At 46.0% G+C, this 26,158-nt stretch overlaps 1 protein-coding gene across 3 annotated transcripts in view; it reads right to left on the reverse strand.

Annotated features, from left to right (window-relative positions):
* Positions 1-26,158, reverse strand: part of vcanb (versican b) — a 35,730-nt gene continuing 9,572 nt past the window's right edge. For all 3 annotated transcript variants that reach the window (XM_018745039.2, XM_018745038.2, XM_018745040.2), the window contains exons 8-16: positions 21,398-22,693; positions 14,164-16,953; positions 12,491-12,604; positions 11,980-12,093; positions 7,871-8,029; positions 6,850-6,932; positions 3,036-3,180; positions 2,132-2,314; positions 1-1,485 (exon numbers count right to left, since the gene is read on the reverse strand). In XM_018745039.2, coding sequence (XP_018600555.2) covers positions 1,352-1,485; positions 2,132-2,314; positions 3,036-3,180; positions 6,850-6,932; positions 7,871-8,029; positions 11,980-12,093; positions 12,491-12,604; positions 14,164-16,953; positions 21,398-22,693 — 5,018 coding nt within the window. In that variant the 3' untranslated portion in view covers positions 1-1,351. The remainder of the gene's footprint in view (positions 1,486-2,131; positions 2,315-3,035; positions 3,181-6,849; positions 6,933-7,870; positions 8,030-11,979; positions 12,094-12,490; positions 12,605-14,163; positions 16,954-21,397; positions 22,694-26,158) is intronic.

A 26,158-nucleotide genomic window follows, 5' to 3' on the forward strand; every position in this document is an offset into this window, starting at 1 on the left:
TGTGTTGCTCCTTTGAACGGAAAAAAAAAAAAAAAAAAAATCACCCTCTTCTATGTCTGCCTGTTGACTCCTTTTACGGTTTGATTCTTCAACTTTATCCGTTCTGCATAAATCCTGTGCAGGTAAAGCTATAAGAAAATGATGCCCCGTACGAGGAGCAGTAATGAGACTCTCCTCAGGAGAAAGTCGGAAGTATCAGCTTTAATATTTTGTCTACATGTGACCATTTGTTTCAAAAAGCTTAAACTTTGCACAGCTGCAACTTTATACCTGTAATTATCTGAATGTATTTGTCTGAATATTTGTGGGAAAATATTTCTTCGCTGGGGCCAAGTACAGTCCATCCGCGGAACAACGGACACTAGAAACACGAATTCGGGAACGATGGACAGTGGCCAAAATTTTTTTTTTTCTTTTTAAAAATAAATAAATAAATAAAATTTTACGAAAAAATGCAAAAAGTAAAAAAACGACCATAAAAATAGTAAAACACAGAAAACAGGCACTGAAATCAATAAAAAATTACAAACACATACACACAGGGCCTACAAATGTACACACGCACATACGTGTGTGTGTGTGTGTGTGTGTGTGTGTGCGCGTGCGCGCACGTGTACGCACGCACAAACACTTGCGAAATGTACCTTCAGAGAGCCAATCACAGCTTGAGTTACATCTGAGCCAATGAGAGCAGGCGTAACAGGTGGCCCAGACTTAGGGCCTCCGTCTCTCAAAGTTCACAAAAGAGGCTCTTTTTTGCACACAGTGCTGCTTATCCATTTCGGTTTCTTCTTTCTTATTTTTTTATTTCACTTGCATTGTTTTTTTAAGGAAGAGAAATATTTTGCATGTTTATATGCTTTTTCATATCATGAAACCCTGCGTATACAATTATACACGCATGTTTGCTTACATATATATAAATATATGTGTATGTAAGTATAAGTATGTTTGTGTGTATGGTGTACGGATGTACGAATCTTGAGGAAAAACAGACACTGCCCCCGATATAGTCCGTCGTTCCGAGGAAGGACTGTACCCTGAAATCACCGGCAAAGACATTAAAGACAGAACGCGGGACAGATATGAAAATTTGTCCACAGTATCCAGATTGTGTCTTGTGCTGCTCTTTATGTATGTAATGAGTCTGAAAAAATAAAACTGAAAAAAGCTTTTATTTAAATGTGGAAAAGGCACTTGACTTAGATGCTGATGCTGAATCTGATGCTGATGCTGAGGCTGATGCTGATGCTGATGCTGATGCTGATGCTGATGCTGTAGACCACAGCGAATGTCTGTGCTTCATCTCTAAGGCACTTGTGGGTGACGCGGGTCGTTGTGCGGCGTCGCATCAGCGTCTCGTCTCTTCCTCTCGAGCTGCCCAGTGATGGCGGTGTTGCACAGAGTCACCGAACCACCTTTTCATGTTGCTGTACACCCTGTCAGTTTGGTACTTCTTGGCGTGCGTTTTTTCATAGGCAGACGCTGAAATGAGAGGAAACGTACACATTGGGTATGATTCTGAAATGTATTACATATGTGGGCGGCATAAACTGAAAACTAACACCTTACCTTAAATGGCAAGTAATACCATAGTAATTATTAAGCAGCATCACAAGAAATGCCCAGTGGGCTGAACCAGCAGGTTTTCCTTACTCTTTAATTCCTGTAAAGGTGACTGATCACGTGTGGTCACCTGCTCTGATTTTGAGACTAAGGGAACCAAATTTAAGACCAAACTGGGGGAAGTGATACGCAGGAAATCCATTGACCACGATTTACCCAACATTTATACCGTTCTAGACAAGTCCAGCTTAAAAATGAAGGGAGAGATACAACCCATAAAATTCCGAGCTCACGCACTGTATCACGTCACCGAGCGTGTTCAAAGCGGGATGCCTCTCAAGGCCCAAAATGTAAAGCTGGTACTGTGGCATTTAGGGCTGCTGCTTTTGGACCCAAAGGTTGCAGGTTTGAATCTCACCTCCAGCTGTAGTACCCTTGAGCACAGTACTTACCTTAAACTGCTACCGTACAAAAAATGACCCACAAAGTCACTTTGGAAAAAAGCGGCACGTAAAGGTCTCGCTCCAGCCTTGTAATGAAAAGGTACTTTGTGCCGGAAACTTACGAGTCACGCATGTGATTTTGGGCTCATCCCACCGGCCATCTCCTCGGCATCTGATGGTAGGAAGATGTCTCTGGATGAAGCCTTCTTTGCAGTGGTAGCGAACCAAGGAGTTGATCTCATAGCGAGGCTTCATGCCACCGAAGGCACGTGCGTTTTTCACGAGCGGAGGCTGGCCGCACGCAACTGCACGCGAGAAGAAGAGAAAGCAGTGGGACACGAGGCTCATTGCTCCTGGGTGCCCCAGGTATAGTGTAAAGTAAAAGTAGAAGTAAAAAGTAAAAGCAAAGTAACTGCTCCTGGGTGCCCCGGGCTGAATATACGGTAAGTAAATATACATTTTACGGAGCTGTGCCATTTTCTTTCTCATCATTAGAGCTCATTTGAACGCGCGCACACACACACACACACACACACACACCTTCTGAACCGCTTGTCCCATACGAGGTCGGGGGGAACCGGAGCCTAACCCGGCAACACAGGGCGTAAGGCCGGAGGGGGAGGGGACACACCCAGGACGGGACACCAGTCCGTCGCAAGGCACCCCAAGCGGGACTCGAACCCCAGACCCACCGGAGAGCAGGACTGTGGTCCAACCCACTGCGCCACCGCGGTCCCCCATTTGAACGTACAATAGAGCTTATTTCATTACATCAGTTTTATAAAATCAAACAAAATGCCAACTGAGGCCAAATCAGCAGCGAGATCAACAGAAACATCGGAACATTTTCATTTCAAGGAAAAGTTCTCCCGTATTTCCGATGAGCACAAGGACGTTTTCCCGCCGATTAGCAGCACAGCCTCGCTAAGGTGGGGTGAGGTCACCTGAAGAGTTACCTCCACTACTCACACATGCGTGTGTCTGGGGGGGCAGAGCCCAGTGCGCGGAGGGACATGGGAGCCTCACCTGTTCCTTTCTTGCAGGTGAAGGTGAGGTGGTAGTTACAGGGCACATCGTTCCACTGCCCGTCCTCATGCCAGATCATCACCACACAGTCTTCCCCGCTGGAGAAGAAGCTGTCCGGCTGGTTTGGCCTCCAGTTCTCATATTGCTGTGGAAGAGCCCCGAACGAAGGGTTCAGGTCAAAGCCCTTTTTTTTCCCCCGGTAAATACAATCAATTACCATATTTGGTGATTTCTTAAAATACCATGTTTTCAGTGGTCTGGATAACATTCCGGAATTCCGCTGACTGTATCGCTGGATTAACGAGCTACAAATGAGCCCCTGACGCATTACTGTTGCTTCATGACCGTGAGCCAACGCCGATGCGTATCCAGCTGCATTTGACGGCAATAAAGACATTAAGAGTAAATAAGGTAATTGTTACAAGGCACTGGGCACTCAGAGTCGTGGGAACCGTGCAAGTTAGGCGGTGTTGTGGTGAGACGCTGCAACGAGGCCCTTTAATGTGGGACACGTCCGTGTGTCCAGTTCTGCTGTGTCCTTTCAGCACCTTCTCCTCTTTGCCATCAGTTTTGTGCCGCTCGGTCCTTCCAGTGTGACCCTGAGAAAAGGTCCGTCTCCCAAATACGCGCCACATATGAGTTCGCTGCTCCGTGTGCCATGAGAACGCCAAACGTGCTCCCAAAACAATGACATCATTCCATCACGAAAGCACGCTGAATCTCTACACGCTTTTAGAAACACAAACATGACCGTCTGGGACCGCAGGAAATAACACAGTGCTGCTGGAGCAGCTGATCTATTTCGGCCGCTTGGGCTCGACGACTGTCGCCGGCGGACGTGCCGGGATGTCCTTTCCTTCGTCCCGCCGAGGCCTTTTTCGAAGCCTCGGGACCGGAATGGTTTCACTGGTTTTACTGTAACTTGAGCTGCGCTCAGGAAGGACGGTCGACGGCAACCCTGCGCAGGAAAGACCGAGAACGGGAACGTCGGGGTTCGGAGCGCAGCATGTACCTGTGATAAAAGTAAGCACTACTGTGCTGTACCATGGCATAACTTTCGCTGTAAGGGGGGCATGAAGGGATAGTTTAAAGGTGTGAAATAAAGTAAAGAGGCTCAGCTGTTCTGCAGAGTTCACTGCTCTCATTGTTTCTTTCTCAAGCTGCTGAGAAAGTAAAAGCGGAGCGTTCGGAAGTAAGAGCACCTGAAACCTGGCAGGAACAACCTGCACACAGACACACACACACACACACACACACACACATACATTCCTGCTGAGTGCGCATGTACTCGCAGACGCCACAGGGAGGCACTGGTCCCCCATCGCTGGGTCGGTCCCTTCGTAACGGCAGGGCCAGCAGGGCACTCGAATGTCCCAAGAAAGGCTTCTGAGAATCTCCCCTTTTCACCACGACACCCACCGAACACCAGAGGACATTTTTGCGCCGTTATTCAAAGAGAACGATAATGAACGACTTGACGGCGATATCGACGGGAAAGCCGGAGCGCTCAGGGAAAGGCTCCTTCGGCGACATCCTGCCCCGAACAGCCCGTGGACCGTCGCCAGCCTGCCGTCTCCATCGGAGCTCTGAGAGCGACACGCTGCCTGGCCGCTGGCCGCTGGCCGCCGGCACTGGCTCGAACCCACGGTAAATGTTGTCTTTGTTGCCCACAGAGATGCGAAGTGCAGTGAAATGCCCACAAAAGGAAACCGACGCTGCGCTGCAGCGAGGCCCTAACCCCACAACCCCAGGGACCCGTGCCGCACCCACCTTGGACTGCTGGAACGAGTGACCTCACCCAGGACGCTGAAATCATGCAGAGCCCTATTTTGGGAATCCCCTTTACTTTGAAAATAAGAAGGAAAAAGTGTCTGTGCAACAATGAAACAACTGTGCTGTTACACGTGAATACCGTAAAAGTACCAACACAGACACGCTTTCTGGGCCGACACCGTATTAGTATTTATGATCTCAGAAGTATTGAACACAGCAATGTGCTAAATTTTATGCTGTATTGCTCATTCAGAAGAAAAGAAAAGAAAAGAAAAGAAACCTTTACACTTGTGAAAGTGTCGATTCTGGGTCCAGCACTGACAGCACTGACACTCAGGTCACCAAACCCTGAGGAGAGACTCAAAGTTCTGTCTGGAGTTGAGCTTCGCTGGGGCTCCATGTACCTCTTCCTCCATCCCTTGTCAGCGTGCCATGTGTGGCCTGTGCCATGTGACTTGTGTGGCCTGTGCCATGTGGCTTGTGTGGCCTGTGCCATGTGGCCATGTGTAGCCGGTGCCATGTGGCCATGTGTGACCTGTGCCATGTGGCCATGTGTGGCCTGTGCCATGTGGCTTGTGTGGCCTGTGCCATGTGGCCATGTGTAGCCGGTGCCATGTGGCCATGTGTGGCCTGTGCCATGTGTGACCTGTGCCATGTGGCCATGTGTGACCTGTGCCATGTGGCCATGTGTGGCCTGTGCCATGTGGCTTGTGTGACCTGTGCCATGTGGCCATGTGTGGCCTGTGCCATGTGGCTTGTGTGACCTGTGCCATGTGGCCATGTGTGGCCTGTGCCATGTGGCTTGTGTGGCTGGTGCCATGTGCTGTACTTCCAGCTGTCTTTTCTAACACAGCTCTGTACTGTTCCTCCCTGCAGACAGCACACAAGGACTCAGTGGCAGAAACCTTCGTTTCTGCTCTCTTCACCCGACCGAAGGGATACGCTGCCACAGCTAAGGAGGCTCTGGCCCTGCTCTCGTTGCCCTTTGAACCTGCTGTAAATATGCGCCATGTTCCCTGAGTGTCGCTCTTCCCTTCTAAGAGCTGAGCGAAGAGAACAGTGCGAAAAACTGCACCATTCACTGAAAACTCGCTGTGGGCTTTTCCCTCCAGCAAACTGTCCTGTCGTTTTGCTCCAGCGAAATGACCCAGCTGTAGACAGGGAAATAACGGCAGGAACGTTAATGCTGCACGTCGCTTTGGAGGAACACGTCCGCTGAAGGAGTCAGAGTGAGCGAAGCCCTTCTTGGAGCCGCAGGCAAGGAGCGTTTCCTTTACGCTCCAACGGAGCGCGTTACCTTTGTGTGTGTGCAGCACACACTGCTAGAGGATTCGTACAAGTTTCTCAACTACATGCGCGCACATCCGTGTCCCGCTCGCGCCGTGCACCCCAAACACAGAGCGGTCGCTTCAAACAAGAGCTCGAGGGCTGCGCTCTTCTGCTCTCTGCTCCTCTCTCATTACACCACGCAAACACTGTTCGTACCACCCGCGCACAAGAGCGCACGTCTGCGCTGTAATCATCCTCGGCTTCTGCTCTCTCATCGCTTCCTGCCCGTGAGGGCTTCAACAGGTGCTGCCCATGTGCTGCTCCCCACGATACGCCGCAAACCGCTCCTTTACCGTCTCGCCTCCTTCCTTCACACACCTCCGTCCGGCCGAGAACTTCCTTATCTTCTCGCCCTCGGCTTGTCGAGCTCTGGAGCGTGGACGGCCGGACGGACCGACCGTGAGCGCTCGAGACTCACCGTGTCCACCACGTGGAGACAAGGTGCGCAGAGAGCCGTCCTCCCTCAGGGACGCCCCCGCCGAGCTCATCCCGAGCGCATCCGCACCACGGGGACGTCCAGTACGGGAGACTACCGGAAGACGCTACACCTTAAACGTCCCTCTTAGAGACACAACCTCGGCCCCCCAGACAAAAGAGACGAGCGCAGAAACTGTTGCACGAACAGCGTGGCCCACAGAGGCCTTTCCAAGCGCCTTTCGTGCAGCTCGCTGCCCTCATTCATCTCGTCAGAGTAATAACAATGTGCTCTTACCATGGGATGGCCATCGGTCCAGCGGAAGTCCTGCTCAAACATCTTATCGTTCAAGCCGATCCACTGGTAGTCGTGACCCAAGCCTGACACGATGGAGCGAAAACACAGTCACTTTTCCATCTTGGGTAGAGCATGAATCACTCTTCCTGTTCTAAAGGGACTTGTGGGAGAAAGTGATGCAAAATGTTTGTCTTTACAATGCTGGACAGAATCAGCGCTTAACACTAATGCCTTACGGACTAAAAATTGGTACGTTGCCAAAACGCATGCCAGAAGTTTAAAGCGATGCAGGCTGCGACTCGGTGAGAACTGAGCGCATGACACCGCACACATTTTTAGGATATGAACAAGATTATTTCTGAAAAAGCGAAAAGTGGGGAAGAGCGCACCGAAAACACACACACACACACACATTTTCAGAACCGCTGGTCCCATACGGGGTCACGGAGCCTACCCGGTAACACAGGGCGTAAGGCCGGAGGGGGAGGGGACACACCCAGGACGGGACGCCAGTCCATCACAAGGCACCCCAAGTGGGACTTGAACCCCAGACCCACCGGAGAGCAGGACTGTGGTCCAACCCACTGCGCCACCGCACCCCCCATGCGCACCGAAAACATTCGTAGAAAAGTTTGAAGCGCAAAGAAAGGAGCACAAAGGCAAACTAAGCGTGACATCAATTCCATTTTCTTTCATGACTGCAGTTTCTGTGACGGTGCCACTCGAGTTTTACTTGATTGTGGAAGCCTGACTCAAGAACAAGTCAGCAGTCGATACTGTGTGCAGCTCCAGCATGCGCTTCTTGCGCTTCTCTCCCGTCTCCCTTTTCCAAGAGCTCAGAGGCAGCTTTGTGGGAAGGGTGCGGTAACAATAATGGTGAATGGTGTAAAAAGCGTGTGGGCAGTGCGCAGGTCATGGCACAGGAGCAGCCTGGCTGCGCTGCAGGGTTTCGCTCCGATCCATCGAGTTCTGCGAGGGTTTCGAAGTGTGAACGCGGCGCTCGTGGCGGGAAGATGCTTACGGTTCACGAAGTGTTGCTCCTCGCGGGAGAGCACGCTGGCCAAGTGCGCCCCCTGCAGGCGGCACTCGCGCTCAGCGCTGTCCCACGTGCGCCGGTGACTCAAGTACTTGTAGCAGTGGCCCTGGAACTTGTGCCAGCCGTAGTCGCACCTCTCCGTATCTGGGCATAGAAGGGCGTGCGAGATGTTCATCGAGCTTTAGTTCATCGAGCTACTTGTAGTCCTGCACAACTGTTTACCGCGCTGTCCCTTTTACCGTAGTGCAACTCGTTCCTGTGGGGCACGATACACTGAGCGCTGACAATGACATATTTCCCCATTTCAGTGCCTCTTCAGCACCCAAGAGATCATCGCCATCATAAAAGACTCTCTGTTTTTCCAACAGAACATCCTTTGAACCCTTGATTCGCTCAACTGGCCTTCAAGTCCCACATGAGTGACAAAGACACGTCTGTTAGAGTTCATATCACACGAGTATCAAGAAAATTAACCGGATACGAAAATCTGAGCTTTCATTACATGAATAATAAAGAAATGTTAGAATAAAGCTCTCCGTTATGAATATAAAACTGGGAGCAAATGAAGTTGATTGATTTCACGTTTGAAAGACAATAATTGCTTCTTCCACATGAATGAAGGATTACTGGTTTTATCATCAGTGTGAAGCTCTGACTTTAACCACAATAACTTGAATTCATTTGCAGAGCGTGAGAGAAACCGGATGCATTTGTCGAAAAGAACGATACGGTGCGGTCGGCCACAAGTGCGGCTTGCTGTGTTTTTCGTGGTCTTACTAGACGAGTAAACAACGCAGTTCCCTTCTAAACACAGCGATGAACTCAGGGGTGTGTGTAAGAAAGTGCGGCTCGTGCGCGAGCGAACCTCTGTGCCCTGGAGGCGGAGCAGTAGAGGGACCGCGGAGCCTTACTGGACGCCTGCAGGAAAGTGCGCGAGAAGGAGCGGCTCCGCTCTGCAGCGACTCCACCGAGCGGTACGTCGAGCCAAAGAAGGAAGAAGGAGCAGAATATGAAGAATCGAACGAAAGAGAAGAGAAAAGCGGTTTCAAACTTATTATACTGTACTGTATATGTGTCCTCTCAGCCTGGTACCCAGTGCTTCCGGGATGGGCTCCGTCCCACTGCGACCCTGCTCAGGAAAAGCGGGTATTGACATTGCATGATGAACACATATACGGTATATACTGTATGCGCTCGTACGCACTGCCGCTTCCTTTCGACAAGCTCCTAGTCGCTGTGACTGAGACGAGGGACAAGTGTGTGGGACAAGCGCTCGAGTACAACTCTCCACAAGCGTCTTCAATCTGTGTGTGGCGGCTTTTCCTCCGTGGGCCTCCATCTGTCCCCTGTTGCACGGGAAGAGTGAAATACAAGCGAGAACGAGAGAGAGCCGTCGGGTGAGGCGTTCAGGACGACAGGGACCCGTTGGCATCTTTCAATCCCTCGAACTGAGGCCACGACCAGCGAGTGTGTACAAGTGGACTACACTAGACACTGACACTGTGCGTGTAAGCAGTGTGACAAAGCTGTTTCTATGGAAACGGAATAAGAGTCAATGCTGGCACAGGAACGGCGCTTCAAGCCAAACCTGCAGCTTCACTTGAAATGGTCTTAAATCCATCCCAGGTGGAAAACAAGTGCCTTTTCACTTTAGAGCCCCTCTAGCAGTGGAAACAGAGCCTCGAAGAAGACGACAGACAGCGGTGAGCGGTGCCTGTGCTGCTCATTGTGCTCTTAACCCCGAACTATCTAAGATTTCCAGACGAAGGGGTCAAGAGAGGCGAAGCAGCAGAGAAGCGCAGCTGTCAGTGGGAGAGAACAGCGAGTCGTTCACTGAGCTCCGTGCTGTCTCGGAGGAGACTGACTCTTGTTCTCGCCGGGAGATCTCATCTCACAGGAAGTCTGGACTCGATGAAGGGGAGCCAAACAAGGGCCTGGAAACGAGCAGCGAGGGAACGCCTACGTAATGCGAACGGTCTGAGAGCGGTAGGAGCCGTCGAGATGGGATCGGAAAGTGGGAACACAAGTGTAAAGCGTGCGCTGAAAAAAATGGTGTGAGTGTCCATGCGTGTGCACTTTCAGCACAATGGATTTCAACCTGAAATTATATTCATGTGTAGGTTACCGGATAGCGTGTGGATTAGTGTATGAATGAATGTGTGGATTAGCGCGTGAATGAGTGTGCGTGAATGAGTGCGTGAGCCCTGTGATGGACTGGCATCACGTCCCTGGTTCACCACTGTCACTCGCTGTGCTTCCAGGACTGTGGGTCCATACATTTTCTCTTCATGTGACACTTGGGGTTTCATGCTTTTCCACAACGATCCCAGTGTCACCACCAAATGTGCTCTTTCTGCACAAGCGGGACGACGAAGGGCTTCATCACTGAAAGACTCACTTTGAGAGGAAAGGCAGGAACGTGAATAAGTGGAAAAGAACGTTGTCGTTGGTGTATCAGGAGCGAACGGTTTTGTTCTTCAACAGATGTTCTCCAGTTAAAATCAGAGGGACGAGGACCGGCGCCGTCCTTCCAGCGACTCAACTGCGTCTTTCCTTGGCACTGGTCCAGTCCCTAAAATTAACTTTCGGCATCCAGCTGTGTTTCCTGTCTCACAAACTTCACTATAGTCTCCCATAAATTGTCGGAGCAAAGAGGCCCGTTAAATCGGTCACACTGACAGCTTTGTGTGGACGACACAGTCTTGTGCTTCTACCAGCTTCTTCCACGACGTGAAGCTCCAGACTTAAACACACGACCATTGAAACGCATTCGCTGGCTAAAGGAATCAATTCAGGAGTCTTCATCGCCTGGGCGCGAGAAAATCGTGTGATTCTTCATGTCTTTTTGTGTTGCGCCTTTTGCAGAATCAATGCAGTTAGAGCAGAAAGTACTTAGTAAAGCTGAGAAATTCACATTTATCCTCCCTTTGACAGCAGCTCCATGCGAACTTTCTGTGACTTCTCTTGAACAAAACCATGACGACTTCTGCTACTTGTATTTTCATATTACACACAGTTACTTTGAGGAGCTACTTCAAACAAAGTCGTTCTGAGCACCTGAATGGTTCAGAAAGGTACAGTTGTACCGAACAAAGCCAATGTTTCAATGTTTCACTTACACCCTTATACAGTGCAATGGGTGTCAAAAATCTACACGCCCTTTTGGGATTTCACACTTTGCTCATGTCAAGACTGCAACGAAGACAAATCACGTGAGACCCTCTTTCAAGCAATACTTGAGAGAAAAATAAAAGGATGACTTTTAGGGAAAAGAATTAAAGGTAAAAATGCCTTCAAGAAAATGTGAAATTTCAATAAGGGTGTTTAGACTTTTGATATGAACCGCAGGTCTAAGAACAACTAAATAGATCTTAAAGTCATAGCAGGAAAACACTGAGAAAACACCAAACTGTTGCCTACAACATGAAACTTGTCATGAATTTGTGATGTTTCCAGACCTCATGGATCTGCACTCATATGTTTGAACAATGCATGTCACTAATGTCACTAACTCACACACCGATTTAGGGGAATGTCATGCTTCTGAGTAGAAACCCATGAGCTGAAGGTGAAATGTGGAAAGGTGTTGACAAACAGTGTTATACTCAATGAGTCCAGAACAAAGAGCAGCTGCCCTTCCACAGCTGGCAGTGGAACTACAGAGGTCCCTGGTCCCTGATACCCTAACCCCGGTCCCTGGTCCCTGATCCTCAGTCCCCGATCTCCGGTCCCTGATCCCCGGTCCCCGGTCCCTGGTCCCTGATCCTCAGTCCCCGATCCTCGGTCCCTGATCCCCGGTCCCCGATTCCTGGTCCCCGATTCCCGGTCCCCGGTCCCTGATCCCCGGTCCCCAATCCCCGGTCCCCGATTCCTGGTCCCTGATCCCCGATCCCCGGTCCCCGATTCCTGGTCCCTGATCCCCGGTCCCTGATTCTTGGTCCCTGGTCCCTGATCCCTGGTCCCTGGTCGCTGATCCCTGGTCCCTGATTCCCGGTCCCTGATCCCTGACTGCGTATTCTCTGGGTGACACTTTTCACAGTTAGTTTTGAAATTTTAATGAGATAGCACAAGAAGACAAAGACATGATCCCTCACCGTGTTCACAGAGTGTTCCTGTGTAGCTGGGCAGGCAAACGCATGTGAAGGATTTTAAGCCATCTATGCAGGTTGCTCCATTGAGACACGGGTTTGACTGGCATTCATCAGAATCTGCACACAGCAAGCATGAGAAACACAGCAAAGGTAACTTTTCTAAAAAGGCTTCTGTCGACGTAGAGATGTTAACTAAATTTACATTTACATTTATTCATTTAGCAGACACTTTTCTCCAAAGCGACATACATCTCAACATGAATGCATTTGAATTTCATCACAGTATTGCCGTTAGTGCAAACCAGTGTAATTTTGTTAATGTTGTCTTGTTGTCTGCCTGGGGCTTTTACAGGTACATCATAATTTTACCCATCTACACAGCTGGTATTTTATTGCAGTGAAGGAGGCTAAATACATTGTTCAACAGCAGCGGCTTTCTTGGTGCATGAAAACGCAACGTTCATGTTAAATCTTCATGCCAACTTGGGCCAAATTAAGCGACCGCGTGCAATACCTGTTTCACAACGTTCTCCACCGTATCCTGGTGCACACGAGCAGATGTGGACTGTACCCTTCATGTGGCAAGAGCCTCCATTTAGGCAGACATTTTCAGTGCAAGGATACACACCTGTAAGAACAATCACTTTAGCCCAGTACTCTGTAAAGCTTGAACAACTGCATCTTCTACAAAACACCGATATACAGTATATCAGAATAATAATATCGATAGAACTTCTCTTTTACTGACACCATAAGACGAGCTTTGGAAGCTGTCAAAACAAATTGGTGAAAATATTATATAATGTAACAGTGCTGAGGGGAGTTATACCAGTGTTGTGTAAATAGTTGATACTGGTGGCCATGTATGTACATAGCTGTGTGTGTGTTGTGCTGATTGGTTGTCATTCTATTTATGTTCAGTGTTCGAGAGGTGAATTCTGGGGAGTTCCGGGGGTAACCCCTTAACCATGGGGCGCAGTAGGGGGGCTGAGAGTGACCCAGGGGTTCTGCACCATTTCTACTGTCTGAGGTGTCTTTGTTAAGACGGCTGCTGAAGGACATGTATGTGTTCAATAAAGATCATGTTCCTTTTACCCTGATTCCTGAGCCAGTTTCTAGTAGCTCCATGGGGGGATGCTACAATACAAATACAATTCTTGCATTTCACTGGCAATATTAAAATGTTGGCGAGGGTGTCTCCTGCAGAACAAATGCAATTTGTTCCTCAAAACCTATTCATTAAGAACTTGCAAAACCGTTAACTCCTGCCTGTTAAAATAGAGAAATAAATAATACATTCCTGAGCCACAAAAAGTTCACGCATTTTTTACCAAACATCCAAACACTGAAAATTTGTTCGTAGTGATTAAACACAGAAACGCAGAAAATCAAATACAAAACAAAGTTCAAGATATCTGAACTACTCTGGATACCTTTAAATCTGGTTTTAAAACATTTTTCTCATTTAGCTGATGCTTTTCTCCAAAGCAACTTACAACATTAAGGTTACAATTATTTACCCATTTATACAGGTGGGTAATTTTAGTGGAGTAACTCAGGGTAAGCACCTTACTCAAGAGCACAGCAGTTTGTGGGGGGGATCAAACCTGCAACCGTTAGAGCTAAAAGCAGTAGCGCTAACCACTACACCACGAGCTGTGCTTCCCAGGGCTCCCTCATTTCTTATATTCTAATATGCTTGTTTTTCAATCCCACCGAAATTACACAAACAAGGTAATTCGTAACGATGGTACGTTTCAGGAGAATTCAATGTGTTTTACCACTGCAAGTTTTAAACTCAATGTGAGGCTTTCCTTTGCTTTTCCAACTCTCAGCAGTCTCTAAAACATTAACATGTCATCATTAGAGATGATCAAGCATCGCAAAATTGCGGAGATCCTTGCCAACCCACACACAGCTACAAGAAAACGGAGATGTGTGGGAGAAGCTGTGACCCCCGGGGAGAAAGGCTGCCAAGGATTACTTCTTCAGTTGGAACTTCTGTTCTCATAAGTATTTTCTGTAAGTGTGAGTGTGTAGCTCATTATCCCAATTTCAGGGTACATTTGATCGTAAGTCCAAATTTTTACATATATATTAAGTACATGTTAAAGATTGGGAAACCCGTACTTTCGGATTCAAATAACGGTAAAGGAAATCCTGGAGTATATTAGGTAGTTTGAATACCTGGAATTTCAACAGTCTGCCCCTCGATGGTGTGTCCTGTTTCAGCTTCCACCGTAGTTTCCATTCCACGTGCCGGTGGTCCAGCCTCAACCAACGAAGGCGGAGACACAGCATCACTGTCAGTAGCTCTGTCCTCTTCTGTCATGGGAGTAGTGGTCACCTGAGCACTGAAGACAGTGGATTCAGCGCCCGGCATCACCACGGTAGAGGTTACACCATTTTTGTGCACACCTGTAGCCTCCTGCTTCTCTAAAGACCAGTCAGGACTGCTCGACTCAAACTCTGGAATGTATGTGGAGGTCTGAGAAGAAGACTGCATCACTGTGGGTTGGACACTTGTCAGTGCAGCTTCTTCAAGGGCCCGGTCAGTAAATGCTGATGAAGAGTCAAAAGTTGACATTTGAATGGAGTCAGCTTCAGTAGTTGCAGTCTCAGCTCTCAGCTCTTCACCAGAAGGTCCCTCTGTGTAAAGTTCATAAAGAGCAGGTGACACAGTATTAACAGTTACAGTTTCTGCTTTATCATCTTCAGTGGTGCCTGTCACAGAAACAGGGCTTTTTTCTTCTAACTGGCCTATGAAAGTAATTGTTGGTTCAGGTGTAGGAGATTCCAGCATCTCTTGCGATAGGTGGGTATTTAACAACATACTAAGATCTTCACTGGATTCCTCTTGTCTATCAGTAGTTTCATATGGAGAATGAGCTCTAACAGATTTAACTGTTAGCCCCACTGCTTCTTCTGTTCGGATGGTTGGTGAGTAAGGTGGAGAAGATTCAACCATGACAACAGTATCCATACTGATCACTGTATCTTCAGTTGAAGGTCCCTGAGGCCTTGTGAAATCCAAGGTCATACTCTTTGTTGCAGCTGAGAGTTTTTCTTCATATGTCTCAGTAAAACCAGGAACGTAAGTCATATATTTTTTGCTGAGATCGGGTCCTGAGGTTGTTGAGATGTCATCAGTGCTGCCTGTTGGACTTACCATCTTAACTTGTTCCATGTCAATATCGTGATACAAGAAAGACGGGGTTGAGGAAGATGTGGCGGTGTGTATCTGGCTGGACGTACTTTCACCCATTGTCACAGCCTCACTTTTCAATCGTGTCTGAAGAGTACTGGGTGTTTCTGGAGCAGAGGATGCATAACCTTCTAAGGTTGTGCTTTCTGTACGTGTTACCTGTACTGAAGCATGCACAGTTAAATTTGGGTCTTCTGAACGTTCTTTTTCAGTGATGCATCCTGTGAACGGTGACGATGAAGTAGCCGTTATATGTTCCACTTCATTTTTCAAAGTCATATCTTGTGTAACATCACCACTGCCGAGCTCAGAGGAATGTACAGTAGATTCCATTACTTTTTCAGTCGTGTGATTTTGCATAGGATGATCATCAGCTGAATGGTTCTTGATAAACATCTCTGGTATTTGTACACCTGAACCAACTTCCTCAGGAAAATGAAAAAGAATGTTTGACAAAGTTACATTTGCTTTAGCAGGTCTCTCAGTTATTCCAGAGTCTGTTGCTTCAGTAGTTCTTTGCGGATCACTTATGCCATCAACCACTGGGGGTAATGGAGTGGAGACAACACCTTCGAATGAACCCTCACTGATTGTTACCAGTGAATCTGTGTAAGACTCTTCCTTGGCTTGGAATGTAACTGTGTGCTTGGGTTGAGTGGTTTCTTCTGGCTGCATTGATGTACTGGAAGGAAGCAAGGTGGTGGGTCCTGTTTCTTCATGACTGTACACATCTTGCGCTGACCCTTCATCTTCACCATATGCGGATCCTTCAGACTCCACCACTCCTTCTGGCCTCGAGGTACCATCTTTAGCGTGGATCTCTGTAGCAATCGTGCTGGCTTCAGGTGAGGTCTTAGTGGAAAACTCTCTACCTATAACTTCTGAGAAGGTTGCAGCAGGATCTGCAATTTCTGTTTCATCAGTTGCAACCGAGCTGAAAGGTTCAGAAGCTGTGGAGGGTTTTACAGAAGCCTCTTCAACTGACCCATCTGTCTGAGATACTTCTGCTTCATCCTCTGTAGGACCTGCAGCAGATCCCACCACACTTTCAGACCGAGTGCTGCTGTCTGGCATGCTTTGTACCGTTGTCAGCTGACCAGAACTCATAACATCATCAGATGTGAAAGCTGCATCAGGGTGCTTTACCACAGTGCTTACCACAGCTGTTTCTGTTGTTGTCAGAATCTTATAAAATGGCATGCTTGCTGAGAGAGACAAAGGATTTGAGGTTGGACTTGTCTCTCTTGTTGTTTCTTCAGGTCTGTAAGATTCCCCCACTGAAATCTCAGAGGGATGGTGATGGACAGATTCCACAAATTCATCAATTTCCACAGTGCCAACATAATCTGGCTCAGGTGTTAAAAGGGGAGTTGCTGCAGAAACGGTGCTATCTGGGCTTTTTCCAAGCTCGAAGTCGGAGAAATCAAACCCAGTCGCTGCTTCTTGCTCAGTGTCTTCACTTTCTCCCAGGTGAGAGAGTCCTCCCTCTGCTGGGGACACCGTCTCAAACTGGTCTCCTCTTGCTTCCTGGGCAGTGTGGCTCTCTGGTTCAAGAGGCAACTCATGCTTACCGTTAATAAAGCTCAGTGTGGGAGTGATGGTAACAAAGGAGGAATGAAATAAATCCAAGTCCCCAGAACCAATAATTGGTTCTCCATCTGCTGTTGATGGGGTGGGTTGGTCTGGAAGTAGTTGCTTCTTAGTAGTGGGAAACAGAGGTCCTTCAGCGCTAGCGTCAATGGGTTGGCCCAATAACTGAAGAATCGGATCAACTGCAAAAAACAAAGGAAGGATATATTACCGATAGATTACTGAACACTTATTTAATTCCAATGCAAATCGAAAATGAAAGAAAGTTAAATTTCATAGATTTTATGCATCTTCTCTTTGATCTGAGACCAGAAAACTCTACAGAACACAGGGGTAACAGACACACAGAATATCGGAGTAAACAGTTCAGTGAAAACCACTGTGCCATAAAACCTGGCATTTGCTTCTCCATCTGTTTCCTTCTTTTGGAGCCCTTACTTGAGAATAGGAGAAGCAGAGACTCTGTGCAAGTGATTTTCAGCCAGGTTACCTCAGCCCTTTGCGGGGGGGCACTGCCACAAGATTATCTGTAATTTTACCTTGGCTTGACCATCTTAATTATCCTCACAAAAAAGCGTGAGCAAGTACATCAGCGACGTAGCTATCCTTTTTCTTGAATAGATGACCTTTGTTTTACTCTGGTAAACATACATGACTGAGCTAATGTAAACAAATACAATAGTCACCGTCTGCTTTACATCAGTTGTCTTGTTTACAAAACAAGTGATTTTCGGTTGTTTTGTTTTGTCCCTTGACATGTCGACTTGTCTGAGCGACGGCAACGAGTTGCTTTGACACTCATTAATAGAGACACAGCGGCAGCAGCAAATAAACTCAGAGTGGACAAGTTTAAGGAACAAGGTGAAGGTGGTAGGCGTGAGGATGACGACTGAGACACAGAAGACAAAGGTGGAATTATGAGTGCGACACAAATGAGGGTTCCCACAATGTAGCCACCCGGTTCTTCCTGCCTGCAGTGTCATGCTAAAGACAAGATTTGGGAGTGAAAAAGAAGTAAAGAAAGTTTTCTCTCTGAAAATGTCGTTAGCAGAGGGGTTCATCATACGTCAGCAGACGTAAAGGAAGGGAAATGTTTGCACTCGAAACAGGTGACTCTACCGGTTTTGGAGGGAAAGCCCAATCACTGGCATTTATTCACCGCTTTTATAGTGGTTAAATACTAGAAATAACAGATTTTTTTTCTCTCACTCCAGGAAACAGCAGCAGGAAAAAAATACTCACGACATTAAGTAAGTACTGGGAAGCTGCTGGTTTCTCCAGACACTTGGTCAGCAATTCAGCAAAATTGTCTCACTTAGTTTATATCTTTGAACAAGATACATTGAAACATGCAAAGAAGACCTGAAATATCTTCAACTGGCAAAATGAAAAAGTGTGGCTAAGAAACCATTTAACGCAATATCCACCGGTTTACCATTAAACTGCCGCAGCACAGTCTCACGGGACAAAGGGAATTAGTGGAAATAAGAAATAATCTCATTCTGAAGCTATAGCATGAAAAAGTGCCTCTTCACCAATCCTGGATACACATTAACAGTGAATATCCTCAAGCTGCACAAAAGCTTCTGTAATTCTCTACATCTTACCTCCAAGTGTGTTACATTTAGTCATGTAGCTGATACATCTCTCCAAAGTGGCTTACAATGGTAAGGTTAGAGTTATTAACCCACTTATATACCTGGGTAATTTTACAGGAGTAATTCAGGGTAAGTACCTTGTTCAAGGCTACTACAGCTAGAGATGGAAGTTGAACCTGCAACCTTTGGGTCCAAAGACAGTAGTTCTAATCACTGCACCGGCAGCTGTCTTAGTGAACGTGAGTAGCTGAAACTGATTGCGTTCTTGACCGATGTCCATGAATTAACGTTTGTATTATTCTCTTATCGGTCAACCAAACTGGCCATCAATTTTCCAAGCTGAAAGCAGTGGAACGGGACTGAACCCGAAAACCCAGCACTGCATAATGTCACTTCACACAATTCTTATCAATTTCAGCAAATGCAAAAGACCAGATGGATAACGAGTTTCTTTTGGGAAATTTTCTTTATATTTCGGTAAACACTTGTCCTGTTATGGTGACGACACAAAATTGTTTTTCGAAGAAGCGCTACGAGTCAGTTGAGGCGAAGGAGCAAACAAGCTGTTGCTGTCGTGAGCTGACAGAGCGCTCCTGCCAAACCTCAGGGACAAGGACAATGACCAGTTAGCACACGCTGCATCGTGCATCCAGAACACATGCTCTGGAAGCAATGCTACCAAAAAAGTTATTTTCCTTGTGTGACACAATGCAACATTTCCAACACACCTCCCATCATGAGCCAGATGTTTACTCTAAGCACCATCGTGGGTGGCAACACATGGTCCGACACAGAGATTCTCATTTTTCTATTAGCAGATGTGCGTTTTCTCTCCCTGTCCAACACCAGATGATTATTTGTTTGTGATACCTTCAGCAGTTTCCCACAGGCAGCTGCCAGAATAAATGAATGAATAAATAAATAGATAGATAATATAGCTGCTCCCATTCTTGACACCTGCTTGCGCTGACAGGGGTCCTGGAGTAACAGAGAGCCTTGACTCTTCCCTACTGGGTATTTATCTTGGTTTGTGGCAAAACTCCTGCTGCGGGGAATGGACTGGGAACACGTGTGGATGTTCTGAGTAAAAAGGTTACAGCTACAGCGACACTCAAAGACCACAAACATAACAGCCATGTGTGTCAGGCCTTCACAGTCACACACTGTCACTGCATAATTTCAGCAAAATTATCTCCTCTACTCTTCTTACAGTATTTTACCATTAGGAAATGCATATAAACGTGTGCCAAACCCGAGCACAGGCACCCCAAAGCAGACTAGGGCAGGAGTGAGGGCTTGGAGGACAGGGCTGCCTCTCCTCTCCGGGCCAATACGACAAGTGTGAAGGAGAAGCTCCTTTTGTTCCCAACGTTGTCACTCCTGTTCGCAAAGCTCATTACCATTAGTCCCAGTAAAGACACTGAGTGAACGTATCTCACTCATCTGCCATTAACTGGTCTTAATTTGTTGCCGAGAACTGAGCAAATTTCAAAAAACAAATAATGAAATTATTTCTTCTATCATTTCTTAGAGGGAAAAGTTCTGCTTTGCACTGAGCTCATCCCAATTCACCCCAAAATCAACCCTGGTCTCATAAAGAAGCTGCATAACATATTAAAATGTAATGAGTTAACACACAACCCGGTAACACAGGGCGTAAGGCCGGAGGGGGAGGGGACACACCCAGGACGGGACACCAGTCCGTTGCAAGGCACCCCGAGCGGGACTCGAACCCCAGACCCACCGGAGAGCAGGACTGTGGTCCAACCCACTGCACCACTGCACCCCCTTATGAGTTAATACATTTACATGTATTCACTTATCAGACACTTTTCTTTTTCATTTCTTTTCTTTTTTTCCTCCAAAGCAACTTCCAGTGAACTCTATGTAGTGTTATCAGTCCACACACCTTATTTACCATGGTGATTTACACTGCTCACACACTCTCTCTCTGTGTGTCACTCACACACTATAGGGGAACCTGAACAGCATGTCTTTGGAGGGTGGGAGGAAACCCACACAGATACCGGGAGAACATGCAGACTGTTAAAATAAGATTTTATGTCTTTTTTAATCACTCGCATCTGCAGAACTATTTTGAATCGGGTGGAGGTTCAGCAAGCTTTTGTAATCATGAGCCTGAGGTCCACTGATCATGTTCTCAATGGCGACATTGTCTGCGGAGCTCTTTTCAAATTACTCGCATAAAGCTGTAAACTGTATCTTATATTAAATGTACAGATGGAAAGCTAAGAGATTAAATTACATTTTAAGGTGTCATTTAAATTTAAAAAGGAGGGCTGCACACTTTTCGGTATGAAATGGTGCACTTTTGTGAACTACCTTGACAAACCAGAATAACTTCAGGTTTAAAAAATATTAGCAGACATTGGGCTGCCTCGTGTAAACATCCAATATATATTGTAAGAAATAATTAGTAGAAACTTTAGCATTATGGAAAACAACAAATAGGCAGCTTTTTCCGCGATCATCAAATCCCAGTAGAAACTAAGCAGCTCCAAACAGATTCAGTAACAATTTCAAAGTATTTCCGTCCAGCTGAATTGTGGGAATTACACAACAATATAATATTTTCAGCTGGAAAAATATAAATTCTCATTCTCCATCTGGGGAAGTGAGCAAAAGAAGCTTTGAGGAAGCAACAGAGACAAAGATACCAGCGCAAAATCACTAATGAGCTTCTTGTCCAGAAGCAGTATCATACCTGGAATCTATCTGTGTTGCACTATTGGATAAACTCACATCAAGTTGACTGACATAAACACACTGAGAAAACACTAATAAATCATTTGATTCCCCCTAAAGCATCCAAAGCTGTTGCTCAAGGCACCATACAATTCATCGTCAAAATGTTATTTTTGCAGTTCAACAGGTTTGGCTGTATTATCAACATTATTTCTCTAAGAGGAACTGTCATCTGAACTTTTTGCAGTCATCTATTTCTTATGTATCTACAAAAAGAAATAAAGCTGTCAAATGACATGAAAAAGATGGAACAAAAACTTACCAGATTGGTTTCTGTCATGAACTCTAACGATGATGAGATGCACTGGAGGTTTTGAAGGCATTGTACTTTCTGGAAGAGCGGAAAATTTGGATGCTTCTGAAGAGGTTGTGGGCAGTCTGATATGATCTGTGTTGACTTCAGCCTTTCTGTCCTCAGCCTTTGAAACTGTTTCGGTGGATTCAGTCCAAACTGTAGACTCTGCAAAAACAACCGCATCTTTGGTAGGATCTTCCGCTGGCTCACTCTCAGTGAGGGGTAACCTCTCTGTAACTTCTAAAGCAGTTCCCAAGGCCCTTGAAGAATCAGCTGGCTGTGTTGTTACAGTCATTGTTAGAGAAGCAGTTCTCATATCAGCATCTGCAGAACCCTCGAGCTCTTCCTTATAGACGATGGCTGGTGTTCTTAAATCCTGCTCTTTGGGAAAAAGTCTTTTTGGATAATCAGTTCTCGATGTAAGGAATGCAGTGGTCACTGGAGTTAACTCGGCCTCTGGAAGGCCTGAGCTGCCTTGCACTGGGCTTTTCTCTGTCAAGGTAGGAAAACCTGCAGCTGACACTATCAGGGTAGACTCAGTGGGTCCAGCTTCAGATGGAGGAAGGTGTGGTTCTTGACTCATTTTGTTCCAAACGGGCAATTCTTCAGTGGAGTACATTTGAAATTTAACAATGGGCTGAGATACATCTGACTGGCCTGTTGCTGACTCCTCAGACTTATGTTTTGGTGTTGGCTGGGTTACCCCTACCATTTCAACACGTCTCCTAGTGTCATTTTTATCTTCCTCTGTGGAGATGTCAAGATGGGGTGGTCTACTTTTCACGGTGGGCAATTCAGGTAATTTCTGTGGGTAAATGGTATAGTCTATGGGCAATGACTCCAGTAGAGTATCAGGCACCTCCTGTTCATCAAAGGGGGTTGACAAATCTTGAGGAGCATCAGTCTTGGATGGCGTGGCAGTGACCAAATACCCAACATGGACAGAAGTCTTTTCACGTGGAGTCGCCATGCTTGTTGAGAACATAGATGGGGGCTCCTTTCTGACCCCTTCACTGACAGGTGGTCGACTTCTAGGTTCCTCAGTGGAGATGGATAAAGGGTCTAGAGGATGAGTTGACTTAGACTGGAACTTTGCCATATCATCAGATGATTCCTTAGGGGCAACCTTTGAATGGATGTGTTCTTCAATAATGGTTGCAGGACTTGCTGGTCCAAAACCAAGGCCCTCCAATAACACAGCTGAATTGTCTGTAGTCCTTACAGTGAGTTCAGATGCTGTAGTGATATCTGCAGACTGTGTACCTGAAAAAGGAATGTACTGATTTCAAAACACAGTTAAACAGGTCAGTACACACACACACACACACACACACACACACACACACACACACGCACACAGTAGTTCTTGAAAAAGATTTGAGCTTCTGTCAATTAATTGTGTAAATAAAACAAGTTGTGGAAATTTATCAAAATAAACTTCACATTTGTCCTTTTAGTCGACATTTTTCACAGCAAAACAGAAGTTATATTAAACATTACAGTAAATTCTATGATTGGGAGTATCTATAACCTACAGTAATTTCTAGTTGCATAATGGAAGTTTTTACCAAGTTGGCCATTTGTGTGATCAGGCTACAGTTGGTACAAAATGCTGCTGCGAGAATTGTCACTAGAACTAGGAAGTTTGACCATATAACACTTGTACTTAAATCGTTGCATTGGCTACCGGTCGCTTACAGAGTTGACTATAAAATCCTACTTTTGACCTATAAGGCAATAGATGACATTGCTCCAGCTTACCTTTGTGAGATCATTAATTCTTATATATATCTCAGGACGATATCTCCGTTCATTAGATGCAGGTTACCTTAAAGTACCTGTGATCAATAAGACCTCAGTAGGAGGTCACGCCTTTAGTTATAGAGCACCAAAACTGTGGAAAAGTCTACCAGTTACTGTCAGAAATGCCCCGTTTGTTTCTGTTTTCAAATCCCAACTAAAGACTTACATGTTCACTCAGGCATTCCACCTCGTAATGTAATTCCACCTGCCTTGGTTGTTTTTTATCACCTTTATAAAAATGTATATTAAATTTACTTAAGTAACAAATTACTAACTCTGTCCTATCTTCTCGTTGAGCACTACCTCGCCACACAAGACCTGAGGAGGCCGGCCAGTGGTGACAGACGAATCCCATGCTGACAGAGGATGATGTCCATCTGCTATGACAATCGAGACGTTCCATGCCGAGCTGGGGATCCGAGATGCCATTTACCAACATTATCATTATTACTTGTTATACACTGGCTTACAAATTGTTACTTTCTAGAATGCCCAGGAGGGGTGGGCAACCACTGGTCCGTGGACCCCCAGAGGTTTTTTCTCCCTCAACCTTCAGTTGGGAGTTTTTGTTCCTTTCCCCGGTGGCCAGTAGGTATACTTATAGCTCTATAATAAGTTCTTCATTATGGTAGCCATTAGTTGACTGTCTTCTTTGTCTGTATCTGTTTTTCTTGCTTTATGCCTGTGTTAAAGCGCTCTGTGTCACTGCGAGAAGAGCGCTCTATAAAAATAAATTGAATTGATTTGAAAAAAAATAAATGCTTTCAATCGAGGCAGTTAACCTTCAGAGCCAAGGCTGATCCATTATCTCAAAAGGGTTTTCTTTGGCATCAGAAAGAATGCTGTTTTAATCTGCCAGTACAGATTTTTGATGATGTCATAAATGGTTAGAGAAAGGTTGTGCTATTTACAATGGAAACATATCTTATGCCAACAGCTTCTCATTTTAAGACTGTAATATTACATCAGTCTACACCTTAAATTCACTGCCTGTGAAATGTAGTTTCTGGCAACACCCAGCCAAGCAGAATTTCCCAGCATTATATTTCACGCCCTGTGTTGCCGGGTTAGGCTCCGGCTCCCTGCGACTCCAAATGGGACAAGCGGTTCAGACAATGTGAGTGTGTATTTCAACATGCAAACATTTTAACTTCTTTGCACAGCCTTTATATCACAACTCCTACTGTACAAGAAACAGAAACAAAGCAGAAGAAACTAAAAGCACCACATGATGCGTGAAGGAAATGCCTGGTCTGATCCCTCCCACGCCCAGGACTGAGCGAAATGAGAAGGTTCACATCAAGTTGAACGAGAGGTAACTTCTTGCTTGAGCCATGTAATGATGTCATCCTTGACAGACTTTATGCCTTTCCTCTGGAGCATTTTACACACACACACACACACACACACACACACACACACACACACACACACACACACACACACACAGTCTACAATCGCTTGCCCCAAGTGGAGTCACGGTAAACCAGAGCCTAACCCAGCAACACAGGGCGCAGGGCAGGAGGGGGAGGGGACACACCCAGGATGGGACGCCAGTCCATCGCAAGGCACCCCAAACAGGACACAAACCACAGACCCACTGGTGCATTTTAACAATGGCCTAACGATGATGCACATCTAGATGTTTAACTATGTAGCTCGAGCTGTGACAATGTGGTAGAATGATCTACACCGAGAAACAGCAGTTTTCCAGTGAATTGCTACTTGCTGAGTGAAACACAGAGAGCAGCCCTTGCAACTTCCAGTGATATTTATTTTCCCAGTTTTGCTTAAGCTGATTGGGAAAAAACTCACCAAAACCCCAAAAACATAACATGGTTAGGAAACCTCCATGTAAAATTAATAAATTAGGCTAACATGAAACAAAATATGGCAAACAGATGTGAGCTCTAGAGGGGAGTACAGTGCCTTCAGAAAGTATTCACACCCCTCCATTTTCCCTCTAATTTGTTCCATTATAGCCATTTCAGAATGTATTGAAAAGATTTTTTTTACCATAAATTGATGCAATACATGCAATAACCATGTGAATATGAGTGTTTAGAAATATAAAACAGAAATCAGGAGTTTACATAAGTATTCAGACCACTTATTCAGTACTTTGTAGGACCACCTTTGGCAGCAACTACAGCTGCGCGTTTTCTTTGGTATGCTTCTACCAGCCTTGCACACCTGGGCTTGGGTGGTTTCTTTCATTCTTTCTTGCAGATCCTCTCCAGCTCTGTCAAACTGAATGGGGAGTGTCAGTGAAGTGCAATCTTCAGATCTCTACACATTTTCTGTGGGTTTCTATGGGTTTTTTTTGGCTTCCATCTAGCCACTCTATCATAGAGATCTGAGTGATGGAGTGCTGCAGAGATGGTTGTCCTCCTGGCAAGTTCTCCCATGTCCCACACAGAAATGCTGAAGTTTTGTTAGAGTGGCCATTGGGTTTGTGGTCACCTCCCTGACTAAGGCCTCTTGCCCAAATTCCCAATTTAGTTTTACATCCAGCTCTAGGAAATGTCTTTGTGGTTCCAAACTTATTTCATTTGACAATTATAGAGGCAACTGTACTCGTGGGGATCTTCAATGCAATTTACCTTCCAGATCTATGCACTGACACAATCCAGAGGTCTGCGGAGACTGCCTGGGACTTTGCATTGCTAGGTTTTTATTCTGCTACGCACTGTGAACTGTGTGTGCCTTTATAAATCATGTCTAATCAAGGCAATAAAGCTCTAGAGGGGCCTCAAAGATGATCAAAAGAAAAAGGGTATATCTGAACTCAGTGTCGAGTGTCACGGTACGGGCTCTGAATATTTATGCAAATGGAGATTTCAGTTTTTTTTTTCATTTTTAAGAAATTTGCAAAAAATTATAAAAATATGAAATTATTAGGTATTATGTGTTTATTGATAGCAA

Source organism: Scleropages formosus, chromosome 6, assembly GCF_900964775.1.
Source record: "Scleropages formosus chromosome 6, fSclFor1.1, whole genome shotgun sequence".
NCBI lineage: Eukaryota > Metazoa > Chordata > Actinopteri > Osteoglossiformes > Osteoglossidae > Scleropages > Scleropages formosus.